Genomic DNA, 24332 nt, shown 5'->3' with positions numbered 1-24332 from the left:
CTCCTGTCCCATGCTACTGTGCCCCATTTCTACTCCTGCATCATGCTACTGTGCCCCTATCTCTCCTGTCCCATGCTACTGTGCCCCTATCTACTCCTGTACCATACTACTGTGCCCCTATCTACTCCTGCATCATGCTACTGTGCCCCTATCTACTCCTGTCCCATGCTACTGTGCCCCTATCTACTCGTGCATCAAACTACTGTGCCCCTATCTACTCCTGCATCATACTACTGTGCCCCTAACTACTCCTGCATCATGCTACTGTGCCCCTATCTCTCCTGTCCCATGCTACTGTGCCCCTATCTCTCCTGTCCCATGCTAATGTCCCCTATCTACTCCTGCATCATGCTACTGTGCCCCTTTCTACTCCTGCATCATACTACTGTGCCCCCTATCTACTCCTGCATCATGCTACTGTGCCCCTATCTACTCCTGCATCATGCTACTGTGCCCCTATCTCTTCCTGTCCCATGCTAACGTGCCCCTATCTACTCCTGCATCATACTACTGTGCCCCTATCAACTCCTGCATCATACTACTGTGCCCCTATCTACTTCTGCATCATGCTACTGTGCCCCTATCTCCCCTGTCCCATGCTACTGTGCCCCCATCTACTCCTGCATCATGCTACCGTGCCCCTATCTACTCCTGCATCATGCTACTGTGCCCCTATCTCTCCTGTCCCATGCTACTGTGCCCCCATCTACTCCTGCATCATGCTACTGTGCCCCTATCTCTCATGTCCCATGCTACTGTGCCCCTTTCTACTCCTGCATCATGCTACTGTGCCCCTTTCTACTCCTGCATCATGCTACTGTGCCCCTATCTACTCCTGTCCCATGCTAACGTGCCCCTATCTACTCCTGCATCATACTACTGTGCCCCTATCTACTCCTGTACCATACTACTGTGCCCCTATCTACTCCTCCATCATGCTACTGTGCCCCTATCTCTCCTGTCCCATGCTACTGTGCCCCCATCTACTCCTGCATCATGCTACTGTGCCCCTATCTCTCATGTCCCATGCTACTGTGCCCCTTTCTACTCCTGCATCATGCTACTGTGCCCCTTTCTACTCCTGCATCATGCTACTGTGCCCCTATCTACTCCTGTCCCATGCTAACGTGCCCCTATCTACTCCTGCATCATACTACTGTGCCCCTATCTACTCCTGCATCATGCTACTGTGCCCCTATCTACTCCTGCATCATGCTAACGTGCCCCTATCTACTCCTGCATCATACTAATGTGACCCTTTCTACTCCTGCATCATACTACTGTGCCCCCATCTACTCCTGCATCATGCTACTGTGCCCCTATCTACTCCTGCATCATGCTACTGTGCCCATATGTACTCCTGCATCATGCTACTGTGCCCCTATCTCTCCTGTACCATGCTACTGTGCCCATTTCTACTCCTGCATCATGCTACTGTGCCCCTATCTCTCCTGTCCCATGCTACTGTGCCCCTATCTACTCCTGCATCATACTACTGTGACCCCTATCTACTCCTGTACCATACTACTGTGCCCCTATCTACTCGTGCATCAAACTACTGTGCCCCTATCTACTCCTGCATCATACTACTGTGCCCCTAACTACTCCTGCATCATGCTACTGTGCCCCTATCTACTCCTGCATCATGCTACTGTGCCCATATCTACTCCTGCATCATGCTACTGTGCCCCTATCTACTCCTGCATCATGCTACTGTGCCCCTATCTCTCCTGTACCATGCTACTGTGCCCATTTCTACTCCTGCGTCATGCTACTGTGCCCCTATCTCTCCTGTCCCATGCTACTCTGCCCCCATCTACTCCTGTCCCATGCTACTGTGCCCCTTTCTACTCCTGCATCATGCTACTGTGCCCCTTTCTATTCCTGCATCATGCTACTGTGCCCCTATCTACTCCTGCATCATGCTACTGTGCCCATATCTACTCCTGCATCATGCTACTGTGCCCCCATCTCTCCTGTACCATGCTACTGTGCCCCCATCTACTCCTGCATCATGCTACGGTGCCGCTATCTACTCCTGCATCATGCTACTGTGCCCCTATCTCTCCTGTCCCATGCTACTGTGCCCCCATCTACTCCTGCATCATGCTACTGTGCCCCTATCTCTCCTGTCCCATGCTACTGTGCCCCTTTCTACTCCTGCATCATGCTACTGTGCCCCTATCTCTTCCTGTCCCATGCTAACGTGCCCCTATCTACTCCTGCATCATACTACTGTGCCCCTATCAACTCCTACATCATACTACTGTGCCCCTATCTACTTCTGCATCATGCTACTGTGCCCCTATCTCCCCTGTCCCATGCTACTGTGCCCCCATCTACTCCTGCATCATGCTACCGTGCCCCTATCTACTCCTGCATCATGCTACTGTGCCCCTATCTCTCCTGTCCCATGCTACTGTGCCCCCATCTACTCCTGCATCATGCTACTGTGCCCCTATGTCTCCTGTCCCATGTTACTGTGCCCCTTTCTACTCCTGCATCATGCTACTGTGCCCCTATCTACTCCTGTCCCATGCTAACGTGCCCGTATCTACTCCTGCATCATACTACTGTGCCCCTATCTACTCCTGCATCATACTACTGTGACCCCTATCTACTCCTGTACCATACTACTGTGCCCCTATCTACTCGTGCATCATACTACTGTGCCCCTATCTACTCCTGCATCATGCTACTGTGCCCCTATCTACTCCTGCATCAAACTACTGTGCCCCTATCTAATCCTGCATCATACTACTGTGCCCCTAACTACTCCTGCATCATGCTACTGTGCCCCTATCTACTCCTGCATCATGCAACTGTGCCCCTATCTACTCCTGCATCATGCTACTGTGCCCATATCTACTCCTGCATCATGCTACTGTGCCCCTATCTACTCCTGCATCATGCTACTGTGCCCCTATCTCTCCTGTCCCATGCTACTCTGCCCCCATCTACTCCTGTCCCATGCTACTGTGCCCCTTTCTACTCCTGCATCATGCTACTGTGCCCCTTTCTACTCCTGCATCATGCTACTGTGCCCCTATCTACTCCTGCATCATGCTACTGTGCCCATATCTACTCCTGCATCATGCTACTGTGCCCCCATCTCTCCTGTACCATGCTACTGTGCCCCCATCTACTCCTGCATCATGCTACGGTGCCGCTATCTACTCCTGCATCATGCTACTGTGCCCCTATCTCTCCTGTCCCATGCTACTGTGCCCCCATCTACTCCTGCATCATGCTACTGTGCCCCTATCTCTCCTGTCCCATGCTACTGTGCCCCTTTCTACTCCTGCATCATGCTACTGTGCCCCTTTCTACTCCTGCATCATGCTACTGTGCCCCTATCTACTCCTGCATCATGCTACTGTGCCCATATCTACTCCTGCATCATGCTACTGTGCCCCCATCTCTCCTGTACCATGCTACTGTGCCCCCATCTACTCCTGCATCATGCTACGGTGCCGCTATCTACTCCTGCATCATGCTACTGTGCCCCTATCTCTCCTGTCCCATGCTACTGTGCCCCCATCTACTCCTGCATCATGCTACTGTGCCCCTATCTCTCCTGTCCCATGCTACTGTGCCCCTTTCTACTCCTGCATCATGCTACTGTGCCCCTTTCTACTCCTGCATCATGCTACTGTGCCCCTATCTACTCCTGCATCATGCTACTGTGCCCATATCTACTCCTGCATCATGCTACTGTGCCCCCATCTCTCCTGTACCATGCTACTGTGCCCCATCTACTCCTGCATCATGCTACGGTGCCGCTATCTACTCCTGCATCATGCTACTGTGCCCCTATCTCTCCTGTCCCATGCTACTGTGCCCCCATCTACTCCTGCATCATGCTACTGTGCCCCTATCTCTCCTGTCCCATGCTACTGTGCCCCTTTCTACTCCTGCATCATGCTACTGTACCCCTTTCTACTCCTGCATCATGCTACTGTGCCCCTATCTACTCCTGTCCCATGCTAACGTGCCCCTATCTACTCCTGCATCATACTACTGTGCCCCTATCTACTCCTGCGTCATACTACTGTGAACCCTATCTACTCCTGTACCATACTACTGTGCCCCTATCTACTCCTGCATCATGCTACTGTGCCCCTATCTACTCCTGCATCATACTACTGTGCCCCTATCTACTCCTGCGTCATACTACTGTGAACCCTATCTACTCCTGCATCATACTACTGTGCCCCTAACTACTGCTGCATCATGCTACTGTGCCCCTATCTACTCCTGCATCATACTACTGTGCCCCTATCTACTCCTGCATCATACTACTGTGCCCCTATCTACTCCTGCATCATGCTACTGTGCCCATATCTACTCCTGCATCATGCTACTGTGCCCCCATCTCTCCTGTACCATACTACTGTGCCCCTATCTACTCCTGCATCATGCTACTGTGCCCCTATCTACTCCTGTCCCATGCTACTGTGCCCCCATCTACTCCTGCATCTGCTACCGTGCCCCTATCTACTCCTGCATCATGCTACTGTGCCCCTATCTCTCCTGTCCCATGCTACTGTGCCCCCATCTACTCCTGCATCATGCTACTGTGCCCCTTTCTACTCCTGCATCATGCTACTGTGCCCCTATCTACTCCTGTCCCATGCTAACGTGCCCCTATCTACTCCTGCATCATACTACTGTGCCCCTATCTACTCCTGCATCATACTATTGTGACCCCTATCTACTCCTGTACCATACTACTGTGCCCCTATCTACTCCTGCATCATGCTACTGTGCCCCTATCTACTCCTGCATCATGCTACTGTGCCCCTATCTACTCCTGCATCATACTACTGTGATCCTATCTACTCCTGCATCATACTACTGTGCCCCTATCTACTCCTGCATCATGCTACTGTGCCCCTATCTACTCCTGCATCATGCTACTGTGCCCATATCTACACCTGCATCAAGCTACTGTGCCCCTATCTACTCCTGTCCATTGCTAACGTGCCCCTATCTACTCCTGCATCATACTACTGTGCCCCTATCTACTCCTGCATCATACTACTGTGCCCCTATCTACTTCTGCATCATGCTACTGTGCCCCTATCTACTCTGTCATCATGCTACTGTGCCCCTATCTACTCCTGCATCATGCTACTGTGCCCCTATCTACTCCTGCATCATGCTACTGTGCCCCTATCTCTGCTGTACCATGCTACTGTGCCCCTATCTTTCCTGTACCATGATACTGTGCCCATATCTACTCCTGCATCATACTACTGTGCCCCTATCTACTCCTGCATCATACTACTGTGCCCCTATCTACTCCTGTACCATGCTACTGTGCCCCTATCTCTCCTGTCCCATGCTACTGTGCCCTCATCTCCTCCTGCATCATGCTACTGTGCCCCTTTCTACTCCTGCATCATACTACTGTGCCTCTATCTACTCCTGCATCATGCTACTGTGCCCCTATCTACTCCTGTACCATGCTAACGTGCCCCTATCTACTCCTGTATCATGCTACTGTGCCCCTATCTACTCCTGTACCATACTACTGTGCCCCTATCTCTCCTGTCCCATGCTACTGTGACCCTATATGGTCCTGCATCATACTACTGTGACCCTATCTGGTCCTGCATCATGCAACTTTGACCCTATCTGGTCCTGCATCATACTACTGTGACCCTATCTGGTCCTGCATCATGCTACTTTGACCCTATCTGGTCCTGCATCACACTACTGTGACCCTATCTGGTCCTGCATCATGCTACTGTGACCCTATCTGGTCCTGCATCATACTACTGTGAACCTATCTGGTCCTGCATCATTCTACTGTGACCCTATCTGGTCCTGCATCATACTACTGTGACCCTATCTGGTCCTTCATCATACTACTGTGACCCTATCTGGTCCTGCATCATACTACTGTGACCATATCTTCTCCTGCACCATGCTACTGTGACCCTATCTGGTCCTGCATCATACTACTGTGACCATATCTTCTCCTGTCCCATGCTACTGTGACCTGATCTGCTCCATGCTACTGTGTCCCTATCTGCTCCATGCTACTGTGACCCTATCTGTTCCTGCTCCATGCTACCGTGACCCTATCTGTTCCTGCTCCATGCTACCGTGACCCTATCTGCTCCATGCTACTGTGACCCTATCTGCTCCATGCTACTGTGACCCTATCTGTTCCTGCACCATGCTACCGTGACCCTATCTGTTCCTGCACCATGCTACCGTGACCCTATCTGCTCCATGCTACCGTGACCCTATCTGTTCCTGCACCATGCTACCGTGACCCTATCTGCTCCATGCTACCGTGACCCTATCTGCTCCATGCTACTGTGACCCTATCTGCTCCATGCTACTGTGACCCTATCTGCGCCATGCTACTGTGACCCTATCTGTTCCTGCTCCATGCTACCGTGACCCTATCTGTTCCTGCACCATGCTACCGTGACCCTATCTGCTCCATGCTACCGTGACCCTATCTGCTCCATGCTACTGTGAACCTATCTGCTCCATGCTTCTGTGACCCTATCTGCTCCATGCTACTGTGACCCTATCTGTTCCTGCACCATGCTACCGTGACCCTATCTGCACCATGCTACCCTGACCCTATCTGCTCCATGCTACCGTGACCCTATCTGCTCCATGCTACCGTGACCCTATCTGCTCCATGCTACCGTGACCCTATCTGCTCCATGCTACCGTGACCCTATCAGAACCATGCTACCGGACCCTATCTGCTCCATGCTACCGTGACCCTATCTGCTCCTGCATCATGCCAATGACCTGGGAGAACAGGACACCACCCCTCAACACACCCTGTAACTCTTCTGAAGTCCAATCTCGTACACCCAAGTACTTCTCTGCAGCTGCCACCACAACATTTATTTTCTGTGATTTACATTCCATTTCTGCTGTACAGTTGATAACCATTGCTATGAACGCTAAGAAGCCAACCTTACTGAAGCATATATCACTCATTGGCCTACAGTATCCCTCTGTGCTGGCACAGATCTACGACTCACAGGGATCCTGTCAGAATCCCTCATCCTTGATCCACCCTCCTCTACTTTATTCACTGTCTCAGCATATGACACCTTCTGCACTACTCTGACCCTGGACTGATGCACTAACTTCTTCTTCTCTGGTAAAATGACGTTCACACAAAATGTAATGTCCAAATCACATCCCATACTCTGACTCTGGCCGCCTCAACCTACCTCTCTTGCACCGGACACTTCCGGTCCCCCGCAACATGATCACCCCTTACAGTTGACACCCAACTTTATACACCGAAACGACACAATCCTCTGTCTCATGCCCTCCTGCCCACTTCCCATCATGGACTGTCAATGGAGACAAGTTATTTTTTTTGTAAAAGGCGCCAAACTGCCGAAGCGTTCAGGTCACGTTCAGGTCACGTTCAGGTCACGTTCAGGACACGTGACACGTGATGTAGACGTAGTGTTCATGTCGTCACATGTTAGTTTAGATAAACAGCCCTGTCCACTTCACACCCTTATCTATGGCTGGGTTACAACACGTAAAACACACAGCCTCCTCCATTTACCCTCGCCTTATGCCCTTAGGGGGAATCCCCACGGCCATCTTTTCAGTCGTTCCAAACAATTAGCCAATCAAGGGAAGTTGGCAACGTAAGACCCTCATCCCTTGTTTGTGATCGAGTGTGTTCACACCAGGGCCTGTTCACTCCGGGGCCTGAAACCACCCATAATTCAATTCACAATGATTGTACATCCGCTAAGAAAAGTCTCATAAAACTTAAAACCAACATCAATATGGAGAACACAACATACAAGTGTAAGTAAAAATTATAAGGGAATTATATGTTTAAAGGTAATGATTAAAGAATCCCACCCTGAAACGTAACTAATTAGAAATTAGTAGTTTATGCAGCATGTATAATGAATAAACTGTAATAATTAAAGTACTAAACATAAGTCCCATAAGGTTTAGTAGAGACCCGGGAGGAAGAGAAATGTATGTGTGTATGTGTGTGCCTAAGAAAATACCGAGAACAATTAGACTGTGTTTGACTCGACCTGGCTAGAACTGAGAAACCTATGATCGTACAGGGAGTACTTCTCAAGGTTTCTCTAATCTTGGGGGAATGGAACTGACAGCGCTGGGTAGTGATTAACAGTGGTGAGAACTCTGGGGAGGGTTACAACTCACCTACTGTTCGTGTGTATGTATGTGCGTAGGATATCTACTGTTTGTGTGGAGGTATGTGCGTAAGTAGGGAGTGAGCATAAAATGAATGTCTTTGTATAATGGACTTCAGAACGTTCTCTGAATAAACTGTACGAACCTTTTGCATAAGCTGAGTCTTTGACTAATTATTATTAACCCAGTGTCTTACAAACCTTGGGGATTAGTCAAAGCTTATTGATTGTTAGTTATTATCATTGGGATTGAAAATTCTCTTGACAAAAAACAAATGTAAATACAGTGCATTTGGAAAGTATTCAGACCCCTTGACTTTTTACACGTTTTGATTAAATGTCATATTTTTTTTCCCTCATCAATCTACACATAATACCCCATAATGACAAACCAAAAACAGGTTTTTAGAATGTTTTTCAAATGTAAAAAAAAATATCACATTTACAGTATTCAGACCCTTTACTCAGTACTTAGTTGAAGCACTTCTGGCAACAATTACAGCCTCGAGTCTTCTTGGGTATGAAGCTACAAGCCTGGCACACCTGTATCTGGGGAGTTTCTCACATTCTTTGCAGATCCTCTCAAGCTCTGTCAAGTTGGATGAGGAGCATCGCTGCACAGCTATTTTCAGGTCTCTCCAGAGATGTTCGATCGGGTTCAAGTCCGGGCTCTGGCTAGATAATAACTCTCTGTTATTATCTATGCATAGTCACTTTAATAACTCTACCTGCATGTACATATTACCTCAATTACCTCGACTAACCGGCGCCCCCGCACATTGACTTTGTACCGGTAGCCCCTGTATATAGTCTCACCTTTGTTATTTTACTGCTGCTGAATAAGGCTGTATCGTGTGGAAAAAGTAAAGGGGTTTGAATACTTTCCTAATGCACTTTAAATTGGGACTTGTGCTACTAATGCACATGTCGGCACAAACACGTATCGTAAAAGTAATGATGTTTTTGTTTGGTTATTATGGACAAGAGAATATTTTTATTTGTCAAACGGCAGTCAAGCATCGATCACCACGTCACCAGAATAAGGCCCTCGATATTTATTGGAAAGGAGAATCAAGATAACCTTGCACTTTCACCAAGCTGTGAAGTTAATCATGTCATTTAATCTGTAATAAACTGCATGGTTTCCCGGGAGGACCAAACACCGTATCATCGCGTGACTCCAAATTTACTTCCATGTGATGGTTATTATGTCAATATTTGTACATAAAGCCGTTTCCATCGCCATTTCTCGCATGATACATTTTATCGCATACCTAACTATACTCTAGAAAATATAGTACAGATCGAATTAGAATCATTATCTGGTCATAATCTATGAATCATTATGTCTAACAAAGGTTGTAATATACTTCCTCAGTGATTTGACCTACGCACCGCTACTGCTACTCATGTGAAGCTGAGATACGTAAGATACGCAGTGAGACCTTAGTGAATACGCCGTTACCGTGACAACATTGAGAAAAGCATGGTCATGAATGGCCAAGTGTGTGTAATTGAAGAATCTGATGATGTACGGTGTAGCAATTGAGGTAGAATGCACGTTGACGAATTCCCAGAGTGCCCTGCTAAGGTGAAGGAGTTTGAAGTAACAAGAATGTGGGCTGTACAGCAGGTCTCCTACAGGGCGGGAAGTAGTTGAAGGAGCAAGGATCTGTGCTGTACAGCTGGTCTCCTACAGGGCGGGAAGTAGTTGAAGGAGCAAGGATCTGTGCTGTACAGCTGGTCTCCTACAGGGCGGGAAGTAGTTGAAGGAGCAAGGATCTGTGCTGTACAGCTGGTCTCCTACAGGGCGGGAAGTAGTTGAAGGAGCAAGGATCTGTGCTGTACAGCTGGTCTCCTACAGGGCGGGAAGTAGTTGAAGGAGCAAGGATCTGTGCTGTACAGCTGGTCTCCTACAGGGCGGGAAGTAGTTGAAGGAGCAAGGATCTGTGCTGTACAGCTGGTCTCCTACAGGGCGGGAAGTAGTTGAAGGAGCAAGGGGAGTTGTGGAAGCTATGGCAGTGGATGCCCCGCAGCCTGTAGAGATTCGCAATGTCGTTCACCAGTTGAGGGATACACAGATTGTAACGAAGTTGGATTTTGTGGCATTTATTACGCAGATGATTAACAGTACTGCCCAAAAGAACAATACATTTAAGAAACTGGATGTAATTGTATGTGAGGCTGAAAGGTTTTTGTAATTAACAGCCGAAACATTGCAGGGCTGGCTCACAGTCGGCGTTCCAATTCATCCCAATTGTGTTTGATGGAGTTGAGGACAGGGCTCTGTGCAGGCCTGTCAAGTTCTTCCACAAACCAGGAATTTACAGCTGAAGCATTGCAGGGAATACTGACTGAAGACTTTCCCCACTCCCAGGCCCCTGAGCCTGTGTAGGGATGTGATTTAGATTGGACTGTGACAGAAGGAGTGGGATAGTTTTTTGATTGATCTATTTTCGTATTTTGTCTGATGTCGTTTTCCCCGCTTTTCTGGAATGGGCATTACTTTATTTCCCCCCAGTTCACTAACTGTACAGTAGGTGGCAACATACACATTCAATTTGTGTGAACGAAACAGGAACTTCCGGGCAGGCGCACGCCATTCTTCAGATTAAAGAAAGCGCCAGGACTCTGATGTTAATATGATAACTTTTGTCTCCGTATTAAATGTATGGCTGCAGGTATGTAATAGCCTGTTCAAACTTTAAAAAGAACATGTCATAACATGCTAGGTAATTAATCGGTATCATCACGTTTGGTCAAGGTTTTATTTGTGTGTTGTTTTTCTGTCAAACTGAGTGAGTGAAGAACGTGATTAAAAACTATTTTACACGTCACATAAGTTAGCTAGATACTTTTGGTTTGTCTGAGAGAATGTACGATATCTTGTCAAGATAACTAAATAAACAACATTTATTTGAGATTTCTGAGTTCGTTTGACGTGTTATTGGTTTTGTGATGTGTATACACGTCATTGGTGTCAACGGACTTCAGTGCAAGTAGTGCGGGTGCATGAGAGAGGGAGACAATTTCACTGTTGCACTACTGTGTGTGTGTGTGTGTGTGTGTGTGTGTGTGTGTGTGTGTGTGTGTGTGTGTGTGTGGTGTTCAGTGTAGAATATGTGAGTGTCCATATAGCCAGTGCAAACAGATAAGTAATAAACAGGGTCAATGCAAGTAGTCTGGGTAGCCATTTGATTAACTGTTCAGCAGTGTTATGTCTTGGGGGTTGAAGCTGTTCAGGAGCCTTTTGGTCCCAGACTTTACTTGGTGCTGAATGTATCAGTTGTCTACATGTGTACTAATATTCAGACACATTCAGATGTATCTATCTATAAATGTTCTATGGTGTGAATGGGAAATACAATTGGTTTTTGATTGAAATAATACATTGAAGACAAGGTTATTCAGGAAAATAGTACATAGTGCTGCCTACGACATACTGCAACCTGGTACTAAATGTTTTTTGAGACATTTATTTTAATTCAGGAAATCTATAGGTTACGTGTAATTTCAAGTGTGCACTTTGTCTAATGGGAAATTATTTAATGTTTTGTCAATGCTTAGCTACCTGATCTATTGAAATTAGATCATTAATAATATATATTTTTAGAGAATAAAGAAATCGCCAGAACTGTCAAGACAATAACTTTTGTGTCCGTTTGTCTTTATTACTACAGGACGACTCAGATTAATTCTGAGACCGGTAACATCAACAGTGAGGACAAACCCAGCCTGCCACTCTCCTTCCACACTGAGTCCAAACCTATAGTCACTGGGTCCTGATTGTGACAGTGGAGCCCAGTTTGCACTGCAGGATCCAGAGATGGCATCAGTGAAGCTGGAAGACTGCAGTCAAACACTGGAGCTGAATGTCAACATTAAAGATGAAGAAGAGGAGGAGAAGATTAGGACAACTGTTAATCATGGTAAACAGCTGGTTCTATCTATAAGTTATCTTCATAAGTTAGACCTCCATAAGTTATGACCCAGTCTACTGCTAGGTTGAATTCTGTAATTCTGACATCACACATCCCTGAACAACTCAAGACTTCACAGCTCGGCAACATTTTTTAAAACTTGTAACGCCTGCCTATGCCCACACATTGTCTCAAGAACGTTGGAAATGTTTCATACCCTCAATCAGTTAGTTAGGCATACCTCATTTCAAAATAGGCCATGACATCATCACTGTCAATATTGAATTATAATTCTTCACGTTTTACCAGTGAAATGACCAAGCTGCGTCTGCATGCCAATCGTTTGATCTCAATCAATTTCATGGGAATATGCATTTAAATCTTCTTAAATTACTGTTTGGTTAGCAAATTAGAGAAGATGGTATTAAATTATATAGACTTCCTGTATTTTGTTTTAATCAAAGCACATTCTGCCTAATGGCGCGCGCTGTTGAGTTTGGGACGATTCAGCAAACCATCCTAAAATCTCGTAAGAAATTAGGTGTTGTTTTTGTTGTAACAGTAATGTTATGCTATAATATTTGGTTATGTGGACTACTAATTAATCATTAGGTGATCGTCCAAGACATTGATCTAACTTTACTAAACAAACACCATTGTGGCGGCGCATCGCTCCTGCAGCACTACACCCCTGCAGTCTGCTGCACCGAACTAGCGATTGATGCTCACCTGGCCTACTCTTTTGCCTTGCGCAACATTTGGTGACGCAGAAACGAGAGAACGTGTTTGGCTGATTTTATGAAAATCTGGGAATATTTGTCCAAGGAAACATTTCTGGTTGGTCTCAAGGAATGTCACACAGGAAGACTTTTTAAAACAGGATTGAATGAAGTAGCAGCTAATGCTCATGGAGAGCCTAACAATTATTATTATTATTAACCTTTATATAATACGGACATCAGTCAATTGAAATGAATTAGGCCCTAACCTGTAGATTTCACATGACTGGGCAGGGATGCAGCAATGGTGGGACTTGGAAGGCATAGGCCCACCCACTTGGCAGCCAGACCCACCTCAGGTCCTGGGCTGAAGTTGTTACACGTAGTCTACGATTGTGAGGCCGGTTGGACGTACAGCCAAATACTCTAATACGACGTTGGAGGCAGTTTATGGTAGAGGAATTAACATTAAATTCTCTGGCAACAGCTCTGGTTGACATTCCTGTAGTCAGCATGCCAATTGCACGCTCCATCAACTTGAGACATCTGTGGTGTTGTGTGACAAAACTATACATTTTAAAGTGTCCTTTTATTGCCCCCCCAGCACAAGGTGCAATTGTGTAATGATTATGCCGTTTAATCAGCTTCTTGGTACTTGATACACCTGTCAGGTGGATGGATTATCTTGGCAAAGGAGAAATGCTCACTAACAGGGATTGTAGACATATTTTTTCACACAATTTGAGAGAAATAAGCTTTTTGTGTGTGAATTGTTTTTTTTTCAGCTCATGAAACATGGGACCAACACTTTACATGTTGCATTTATATATTTTTCAGTGTAGTTAGGCATTACTGTCCTCTCCATGTTCGGCTGGAATTTAGCCTGAAAAGGATTTGAGAAATGTGATATAGGCCTACGTCTCGTTTTGCGCTGCATAGAATATCAGATCTCAACAACGATTGGAGAAGTGTTGAACATAACCAGTAGACTACCACATCCTGATGATTTATATCTGATACATAGATATTTTATATATCAAGTTGTAGAAACATCTCAAGGATGATCAATGGAAACAGGATGCACCTGAGCTCAATTCAAAAGTTTGGGGTCACTTAACACCAGTCTCAACGTCAACAGTGAAGAGGCGACTCCGGGATGCTGGCCTTCTAGGCAGAGTTGCAAAGGCCAGTTTTATTGCTTCTTTAGTGAGCACCACAGTTTTCAGCTGTGCTAACATAATTGCAAAAGGGTTTTCTAATGATAAACTTGGATTAGCTAACACAACATGCCATTGGATCACAGGAGTGATGGTTGCTGATAATGGGCCTCTGTACACCTATGTAGATATTCCATAAAAAAATCTGCCGTTTCCAGCTACAATAGTCATTTACAACAATAACAATGTCTACACTGTATTTCTGATCAATTTGATGTTATTTTAATGGACAAAAAATGTGCTTTACTTTCAAAACAAGGACATTTCTAAGTGACCCCAAACTTTTGAACAGTAGTGTATATTTAATATTTTTTATATATCAAGTTGTAGAAACATCTCAAGGATGGTCAATGGAAACAGGATGCATCTGAACTCAATTTTGAGTCTCAATTTTGAGACTCAAAAAAATGTTCAAGTTTTTTTTTTTTTTTATAAATTTGCAAACATTTCTAAACCTGTTTTAGATTTGTCATTATGGGGTATTGTGTGTAGATTGCTGAGGATATTTTTTTATTTAATTTTAGAATAAGGCTAACAAAATAATAACAAAATGTGAAAAAAATCAAGGGGTCTGAATACTTTCCGAGGGAACTGTCAGACCCCTTCCCATTTTTCCCATTTTGGTACGTTACAGCCTTATTCTAAAATTGATTACATGTTTTTCCTCGTCAATCTACACACACTACCCCATAATGACAAAGCGAAAACAGGTTTTTAGACATTCTTGCAAATGTAAAAAAATATATAATAATTGCTTATTTACGTTTTTTTTAAGTTTTCAGACCCTTTGCTATGAGATGGTCCTTGAGATGTTTCTACAACTTGATTGGAGTCCACCTGTGGTAAATTCAATTGATTGGACATGATTTGGACAGGCCTGTTTATATAAGGTCCCACAGATGACAGTGCATGTCAGAGCAAAAACCAAGCCATGAGGTCGAAGGATTTGTTCGTAGAGCTCCGAGACAGGATTGTGTCGGCCATTGATCTGGGGACCGGTACCAAAACATTTCTGCAGCATTAAAGGTCCCCAAGAACACAGAGGCCTCCATCAGTCTTCAATGGAAGAAGTTTGGAACCACCAAGACTCATACTAGAGCTGGCCACCCGGCCAAACTGAGCAATCGGGGGAGAAGGGCCTTGTTTGGGGAGGTGGCCAAGAACCCGATGGTCACTCTGACAGAGCTCCAGAGTTCCTCTATGGAGATGAGAGAATCTTCCATCTCTGCAGCACTCCACTAATCAGGCCTTTATGGTGGAGTTCCTAGACGGAAGCCACCCCTCAGTAAAAGGCACATGACAGTCCGCTTGGAGTTTGCCAAAAGGCACCTAAAGGACTCTGACCATGAGAAACAAGATTCTCTGGTCTGATGAAACCAAGATTGAACTCTTTGGCCTGAATGCCAAGCGTCATGTCTGGAGCAAACCTGGCACCATCCCTACGGTGAAGCATGGTGGTGGCAGCAGCATGCTGTGGGGATGTTTTTCAGCGGCAGGGACTGGGTGACTAGATAGGATCAAGGGAAAGATGAACGTAGCAAAGTATGAGAGATCCTTGATGAACAACTGGGCAAGAGGACAAGTACATTAGAGTGTCTAGTTTGAGAAACAGACATCTCACAAGTCCTCAACTGGCAGCTTCATTACCCTCTCTGGGGTATGTGGGACGCTAACGTCTCACTCGACAACAGCCAGTGAAATTGCAGGATGCCAAATTCAAAACAACAGAAATCTCATTATTAAAATGTCTCAAACATACAAGTATTATGCACGATTTTAAAGATAAACATCTTGTTAATCCAACCACAGTCTCCGATTTCAAAAAGGCTTTACGGCGAAAGCACACCATGCGATTATGTTAGGACAGCACCTAGTCACCAAAAACATACAGCCATTTTCCAGCCAAAGAGAGGAGTCACAAAAAGCAGAAATAGAGATAAAATGAATCACTAACCTTTGATGATCTTCATCAGATGGCACTCATAGGACTTCATGTTACACAATACATGTATGTTTTGTTCGATAAAGTTCATATTTATATCCAAAAATCTCAGTTTACATTGGCGCTTTATGTTCAGTAATGTTTTGCCTCTAAAAAACATCCGGTGATTTTGCAGAGAGCCACATCAATTTACAGAAATACACATCATAAACATTGATAAAAGATACAAGTGTTATGCATAGGATTATAGATACACTTCTCCTTAATGCAACCGCTGTGTCAGATTTCAAAAAAGATTTACGGTGAAAGCACACCATGCGATAATCTGAGTACAGCGCTCAGCCACCAAAACAAGCCATACAGATACCCGCCATGTTGTGGAGTCAACAAAAGTCAGAAATAGTGTTATAAATATTCACTTACCTTTGATGATCTTCATCGGAATGCACTCCCAGGAATCCCAGTTCCACAATAAATGTTTGTTTTGTTCGATAAAGTTAATCTTTATGTCCAAATACCTCCATTTTGTTCGCGTGTTAGGTTCACTATTCCAAATGCAAAAGGCGTGCGCACTAAGTCCAGATGAAAAGTCAAAAAAGTTTTATTATAGTTTGTAGAAACATGTCAAACGATGTATAGAATCAATCTTTAGGATGTTTTTATAATAAATCTTCAATAATATTCCAACCGGACAACTCCTTTGTCTTCAGAAAGGAAAGGGAACGTGGCTTGCGCTCACGGCTGCGCGCGAGACTGAGCTCATGGCATTTTCCCAGACACCTGGTTGAAACAGCTCTCATTCTCTCCCCTTTCACAGTAGAAGCCTGGAACAATGTTCTAAAGACTGTTGACATCTTAGGAAGTGCAATATGACCCCACAGGCACTGTATATTGGATAGGCAATCACTTGAAAAACTACAAACCTCAGATTTCCCACTTCCTGGTTGGATTTTTCTCAGGTTTTCGCCTGCCATATGTGTTCTGTTATACTCACAGACATCATTCAAACAGTTTTAGAAACTTCAGAGTGATTTCTATCCAAATCTACTAATAATATGTATATCCTAGCTTCTGGGTCTGAGTAGCAGGCAGTTTACTCTGGGCACGCTTTTCACTATTTACCCCAAAGAAGTTAAATAGTACACGCAAAACAACAGTCTCGACGTCAACTATGAAGAGGTGACTCCGGGATGCTGGCCTTCTAGACACTATTCTGGTTAGAGCCAGTTTGCGCTGTTCTGTGCTTTTCTTTCAAGAACAAGGACATTTGTAAGTGACACCAAACTTGAGAATTGATTCATTTATTTCACCACTAATGGTAGTGTATTTATTTATTTATTTATTTCACCACTAATGGTAGTGTATTTAGTTATTTATTTCACCACTAATGGTAGTGTATTTATTTATTTCACCACTAATGGTAGTGTATTTATTTATTTATTTCACCACTTATGGTAGTGTATTTATTTATTTATTTCACCACTAATGGTAGTGTATTTATTTATTAACTTCCTTAGCATACTGGTTATTGTCCGGAATTTCGGATGACTGACGTGCCCAAAGTAAACTGCCTGTAAACTGCCCACAAGCTAGGATATGCATATACTTGATAGCATTGGATAGAAAACATTCTGAAGTTTCTAACACTGTTAAAATAATGTCTGTGAGTGTAACAGAACTGATATGGCAGGCGAAAACCTGAGGAAAATCTTTCCGCAATTTTTATTTTTTGAGGTCACAGGTTTTTTCAATGCTTGCCTATGGGATATACAAATAGATAGGACCCAGATTGCAGGTCCTATGGCTTCCACTAGATGTCAAGTCTTTAGAAAGGGTTTCAGGCTTGTTTTTTGTAGTTTGTAGTATTTGTAGTTTTTCCAAGGTGTCCCCCATTTAGAAAAATAGTCATGTTGCGCGCATCAACGAGAGTGCGCTCTTCGTTATTTATCTTCGCTATTGAACACACTATTCTCCGTCTTAAATATTATTGTTTATTTAGATTTTAGAATACCTGAGGGTTAATTAGAAACATCGTTTGACTTGTTTGGATGAACTTTACTGGTAACTTTTTGGATTCGTTTGTGTGCATGTTGAACGAGTGAATTACGGAATCAAGCATGCCAACTAAACTGACATTTTTGGGATATAATGAAGGACATTATCGAACAAAACAACTATTCATTGTGTAGCTGGGACCCTTGGGATTGCAATCAGAGGAAGATATTCAAAGGTAAGTGATTTATTTAATTGCTGTCTGTGATTTTGTGACGCCTGTGCTGGTTGAAAAAGTATATTGACGTGGGGCGCTGTCCTCAGATAATCGCATGGTATGCTTTCTCCGTAAAGCCTTTTTGAAATCTGACAACGCAGTTGGATTAACAAGGTTTTAAATGATGTAAGACAGTTGTATTTTCATGAATGTTTAATATTACGATTTTTGTATTTTGGATTTCGCGCTCTGTAATTTCACCGGATGTTGTCGTAGGTGTCCCGCTAGCGTTTGAACATGCGCTCAAACAGGTTAACAAGGCAAGTCAGTTAAGAACAAATTCTTATTTTCAATGACGGCCTAGGAGCAGTGGGTTAACTGCCTTATTCAGGAGAATAATGACAGATGTTTACCTTGTCAGCTCGGGGATTCGATCTTGCAACCTTTCGGTTGCTCTAACCACTAGGCTACCTGTCACCCGGTATGGCCAGAAGAGGACTGGTCACCGCTCTGAGCCTGGTTCCTCTAGGTTTCTTCCTAGGTTCCTTCTTTCTAGGGATTGTTTTTGTGTCCACTGTGCTTCTACATTTGCATTGCTTGCTCATTGGCGATTTTATGCAGGGTTTCTGTTAAGGACTTTGTGACAACTACTGATGTAAAAAGGGCTTCATAAAATACATTTCATTGACATATATATCACACCAACTGACTGGTTCTTCTGATGTTCACACAGGATACCATGTTGAGACATTCTCTACATCCAGAGAGCAACAGCAGGAAGATCACAGAGCTAAGAGGTCTCATCACTGCCCACATTGTGAAGAGATTTTCCCATTTCTGTCAAAGCTAAAAATACACCTAATAATACACACAGGAGAGAAGCCTTACTCCTGCTCTGATTGTGGAAAATGCTTCAAAACATCAACGGTGCTAAAAGTTCATCAGAAGACTCACACAGGAGAGAAGCCTTTCTTCTGCCCTGACTGTGGTACTAGTTTCTCTCAACTTTCCCGCTTAAAATCACATGAACGTATACATACAGGGGAGAAGCCATACTCCTGCTCTGACTGTGGAACTAGTTTCTCTCAACTTTCCAACTTAAAAAGACATGAACGTATACATACAGGGGAGAAGCTATGCTCCTGCTCTGACTGTGGAAAATGTTTTAAAACATCAACTGATCTAAAAGTTCATCAGAGAACACACACAGGAGAGAAGCCATACTCCTGCTCTGACTGTGGAAAATGTTTTAAAACATCAAATGAGCTAAAAGTTCATCAGAGAACACACACAGGAGAGAAGCCTTTCTTCTGCCCTGACTGTGGAACTAGTTTCTCTAAACTTGACCACTTAAAATCACATGAACGAATACATACAGGGGAGAAGCCATACCCCTGCTCTGACTGTGGAAAATGTTTTAAAACATCAAATGAGCTAAAAGTTCATCAGAGAACACACACAGGAGAGAAGCCTTACGTCTGCTCTGACTGTGGAACTAGTTTCTCTCAACTTTCCAACTTAAAATCACATGAACGTATACATACAGGGGAGAAGCCATACTCCTGCTCTGACTGTGGAAAATGTTTTAAAACATCAAATGAGCTAAAAGTTCATCAGAGAACACACACAGGAGAGAAGCCTTATTACTGCTCTGACTGTGGAAAATGTTTTAAAACATCAAATGAGCTAAAAGTTCATCAGAGAACACACACAGGAGAGAAGCCTTACGTCTGCTCTGACTGTGGAACTAGTTTCTCTCAACTTTCCAACTTAAAATCACATGAACGTATACATACAGGAGAGAAGCCTTACTCCTGCTCTGACTGTGGAAAATGTTTTAAAACATCAAATGAGCTAAAAGGTCATCAGAGAACACACACAGGAGAGAAGCCTTATTCCTGCTCTGACTGTGGAAGATGTTTTAAAGCATTAAATGAGCTAAAAGTCCATCAGAGAACACACACAGGAGAGAAGCCTTACATCTGCTCTGACTGTGTAAAATGCTTCAAAACATCATCTGAGCTAAAAGTTCATCAGAGAACACACACAGGAGAGAAGCCTTATTCCTGCTCTGACTGTGGAAGATGTTTAAAAACATCAAATGAGCTAAAAGTTCATCAGAGAACACACACAGGAGAGACACCTTACGTCTGCTCTGACTGTAGAAAATGTTTCACAACATCAACTCATCTAAAAGTTCATCAGAGAACACACACAGGAGAGAAGCCTTATTCCTGCTCTGACTGTGGAAAATGTTTTAAAACATCAAATGAGCTAAAAGTTCATCAGAGAACACACACAGGAGAGAAGCCTTTCTTCTGCCCTGACTGTGGAAAATGCTTTAAAACATCAACTCATCTAAAAGTTCATAAGAGAACACATACAGGAGAAAAGTCTTACTCCTGTTCTGACTGTGTGGTGAGTTTCTCCCGACTGGATACCTTAAAAACACATCAACGTATACATACAGGAGAGAAGCCTTATGTCTGCTCTGAATGTGGAAAATGTTTTAAAACTTCAAATGAGCTAAAAGTTCATCAGAGAACACACGCACGAGAGAAGCCTTACGTCTGCTCTCACTGTGGGGTGAGTTTCTCTCACCATAGCAACGTAACACACCAATGTATACACACGGGAGAAGCCTTACTCCTGCTCTGTGGAGGGGTGGGCGTGTAAGTCAAACGTCTAGCCAAAGACTGCGTGTTTGAATCTCATCAAGGTGGACTTTTGCATTTTAGCTAATTAGCAACTTTGCAACTACTTACTACTTTTTAGCTATTACTTAGCATGTTGGAATTCGTAACATATCATACATATTACAAGTTCGTAAGATAATGTATGAATAGCAATGCGTAAAATAACATACGAATTGTAATTCATTTAATACCATACGTCCTACAAGTCGTATTATACTGAACAACAATCTAAATTAAACAATTTCAAAGACTTACAGTTCGCATAAGGAAATCAGTCAATTGAAATAGGGGGGGCTCAGCCATGGGTGGGACTTGGGAGGGCATAGGCCCACTTGGGAGCCAGGCCCAGCCAATCAGCATGAGTTTTATTACAGACAGAAATACTACTCAGCCCCCCCCCCCCAGACAATCCTGCAGGTGAAGAGGACCTGGGCTGCCGTGGTTACATGTGGTCTGCAGTTGTGAGGCCGGTTGGATGTAATGCCAAATTCTCTAAAAGGACGTTAGAGGTGCCTTATGGTAGAGATATAAATATTGAGTTCTCTGGCAACAGCTATGGTGGACATTCCTGCGGTCATCATGACAATTACACATTCCCTAAACTTGAGACATCTGTGACATTGTGTTGTGTGGCCTTTTATTGTCCCCCAGCACAAGGTGCACCTGTGTAATGATAATGCTGTTTTATCAGCATCTTGATATGCCACACCTGTCAGGTGGATGGATTATCTTGACAAAGGCTGAAATGCTCACTAACAGGGATATAAACAAATTTGTCCACAACATTTGAGAGAAATAAGCTTTTTGTGCATATGGAACATTGCTGCAATTTTTTATTTCAGCTCATGAAACCAACACTTTACATGTTTAGTTTATATTTTAGTTCAGTTTTTATTGGTAGGCCAATGTAATGTAACCTAACATACTAAATGGAGTGGCACGGATGTGTTTGTAATATATAATAAGTTTTGCTCTGAGACGAGGTTGTTCCTCTGCAGTATTCTGTGGGAATGAGCTAGTAGACACTTTTTTTATTGAACCTTTATTTAACTAGGAGATCACATGTAATAAGAACAAATTCTTATTTACAATGACGGCCTAGGAACAGTGGTATATCTGCCTTGGTCAGAGGCAGAAGGACAAATGTTTACCTTGTCAGCTCAGGGATTCAATCTAGCAACCTTTTGGTTACTGGTCCAACGCTCTAACCACTAGGCTACCTTCCATCCCTAACATGTATCAGATAGAGATGGTGTGATGATCACTTTTCACCACTAGTTTGGGGGGGATTATTTTACAACTTTATTTAATGATACACAGCTTATGAAATGAATACATGTGTTTATTAATTGTCTTTAAAAAACTAGATGAGTTATTTTAGTTACTGATCATGAATGTGTTTGGATAACTGCATTGAAGCAAACTTTATTGATCTGCCAATGAAAAATAAAGTTACATGAATATGTACTGGTCAACCTCTTCTTCTCTTTAGTATTCAGTTCTTCATATTAGATCTGACAGCATGAATGGTTCTTATGGTAGTATTCAGTTCTTCATATTAGATCTGACAGTATGAATGGTTCTTATGGTTGTATTCAGTTCTTCATATTAGATCTGACAGTATGAATGGTTCTTGTGGTTGTATTCAGTTCTTCATATTAGATCTGACAGTATGAATGGTTCTTATGGTTGTATTCAGTACTTCATATTAGATCTGACAGTATGAATGGTTCTTATGGTTGTATTCAGTTCTTCATATTAGATCTGACAGTATGAATGGTTCTTATGGTTGTATTCAGTTCTTCATATTAGATCTGACAGTATGAATGGTTCTTATGGTTGTATTCAGTTCTTCATATTAGATCTGATTGTATGAATGGTTCTTATGGGCTGAGTGCCTGTAGTGTTTTTGTATGACTACAGTCAGGAGTTCTCTCTGACCCTGTGATGTCACCAGCACATTAAGTACATTCATCTTAAGATAGCCAGGTGAGACAACCACATATCACAGTAAATACATTTCTCCTCAATTAGTCAGTGTTAGTACGACAAGTGTCACATTATTATTGTTATTATTATTTGTATTATTATTGTTTGTATTATTAGTTGTATTATTTTTTGTATTATTATTATTATTATTAATTGTATTTGTATTATTATTGTTTGTATTATTATTATTATTGTTTGTATTATTTGTATTATTATTATTTGTATTATTATTTGTATTTTGTGGGGGATACACTTTAAAGACGTAGGGTTTCAGACCTTTTCGGGCAGATGGGCAGGGACTCTGCTGTCCTAGCATCAGAGGGAAGCTGGTGACACCATTGGGGTGCCAGGACAGAGAAGTGCTTTGACTGGGCTGAGAGGGAGCTTGACCTCCTGTAGCAGTGGGACGGCCATGAGACCAGAGGTGGCAGAACTGAGTGCTCAGGTTGGGATATAAGGTTTGAGCATAGCCTGAATGTAGAGATGGGGCAGTTCCTCTTGCTGCACCGTAAGTGAACACCATTGTCTTGTAGTGGATTTGAGCTTCGACTGGAATCCAGTGGAATGTACGGAGGAGCAGGGTGACATGGGGGAACTTGGGAAGGTTAAACACCCAGACGGACTGCAGTGTTCAAGATAAGTTCAGTGGCGACCCATCATTCAGGGCAGGTGGGCCAGTGAGAAAAATAATTATCTGTTTGCAAACAATGTAAAAAAACATATACAATTGAGTTATTAATAAAGCTGCATACATACGTGGTCTCTTTTTTGGTTTTCTTGAGTAAGGCGGCTCCAAAATGCAGGTGTTTCAGCCTAGTTCAGTACTTTCTGTGGAGGTGGGGCAAGCCAGCAGAAAATACAGAGTGTTGCGCCGTGATTGGCTCAGTGTTCTGTCATTCATGGGGACAATACTTCACTTCCAAGTCTAAGGGTAGAACTTGAGAATTCAAGCCCCTTGGGTGCTGCCATAGAGTTACATTCGAAGTGCCCATCCAAGAAGGCTCAAGGTCATTGTCCACAGATAAAATAACTTCAAATCATGTTATATCTACAGTCGCTTTGATTGGACTGATCATGTCAACATCATACTTTCAAAATCTGAGCTAGCAGTCATCATTATGCTCAAGTTGAAAATCTACTGGCAAATCCTTTTTAATCTTTGTCATCTGAAGAGAAATTATAGATAAAAAGTATCGGTGCTCATCGGCCATTTGACATAAACATTACACAACAAGTTGTACATTGCAAATTCAACAATGTGTGGTTTGGAACGAATCAGTGGCTAACTGCAAGCATTGCAAAGCAATCATTAGCCTGCTATTTAGTGGAGTGGCTGTGTGGTCGCAAGTCTAAGATGAAGGGGCTCTTTTCCTAGTTTAAAATTGTAAACATTCAACATGGGCCATGCTGTCAATGGAGCTTGATTTGTGCCGCGCTCAAAACAACTTCACTCGGTA

At 43.4% G+C, this 24332-nt stretch overlaps 1 protein-coding gene across 1 annotated transcript; it reads left to right on the top strand.

Moving 5' to 3' along the window:
* Positions 1-10645: 10645 nt before the first annotated feature.
* On the top strand, positions 10646-21283 carry LOC123728044 (oocyte zinc finger protein XlCOF6). Its single transcript, XM_045698523.1, has 3 exons — positions 10646-10864; positions 11864-12112; positions 18924-21283. The coding sequence occupies exons 2-3, from the start codon at positions 12010-12012 to the stop codon at positions 20864-20866; spliced, it is 2046 nt and encodes a 681-aa protein (XP_045554479.1). The 5' UTR covers positions 10646-10864; positions 11864-12009; the 3' UTR covers positions 20867-21283.
* The last annotated feature ends 3049 nt before the right edge of the window (positions 21284-24332 follow it).

This window comes from Salmo salar, chromosome ssa17 (genome assembly GCF_905237065.1).
Source record: "Salmo salar chromosome ssa17, Ssal_v3.1, whole genome shotgun sequence".
Lineage (NCBI taxonomy): Eukaryota > Metazoa > Chordata > Actinopteri > Salmoniformes > Salmonidae > Salmo > Salmo salar.
The sequence above is the reverse complement of the archived record's forward strand: the minus strand, read 5'-3'. Positions and strand labels throughout refer to the sequence as shown.

Excerpts from the sequence above, each read along its gene's own strand:
- LOC123728044 (XM_045698523.1), top strand. The coding sequence starts at position 12,010 with ATGGCATCAGTGAAGCTGGAAGACTGCAGTCAAACACTGGAGCTGAAT. Across the intron at positions 12,113-18,923 it reads TAGGACAACTGTTAATCATG|GATACCATGTTGAGACATTC; the intron begins GTAAACAGCTGG and ends ATGTTCACACAG.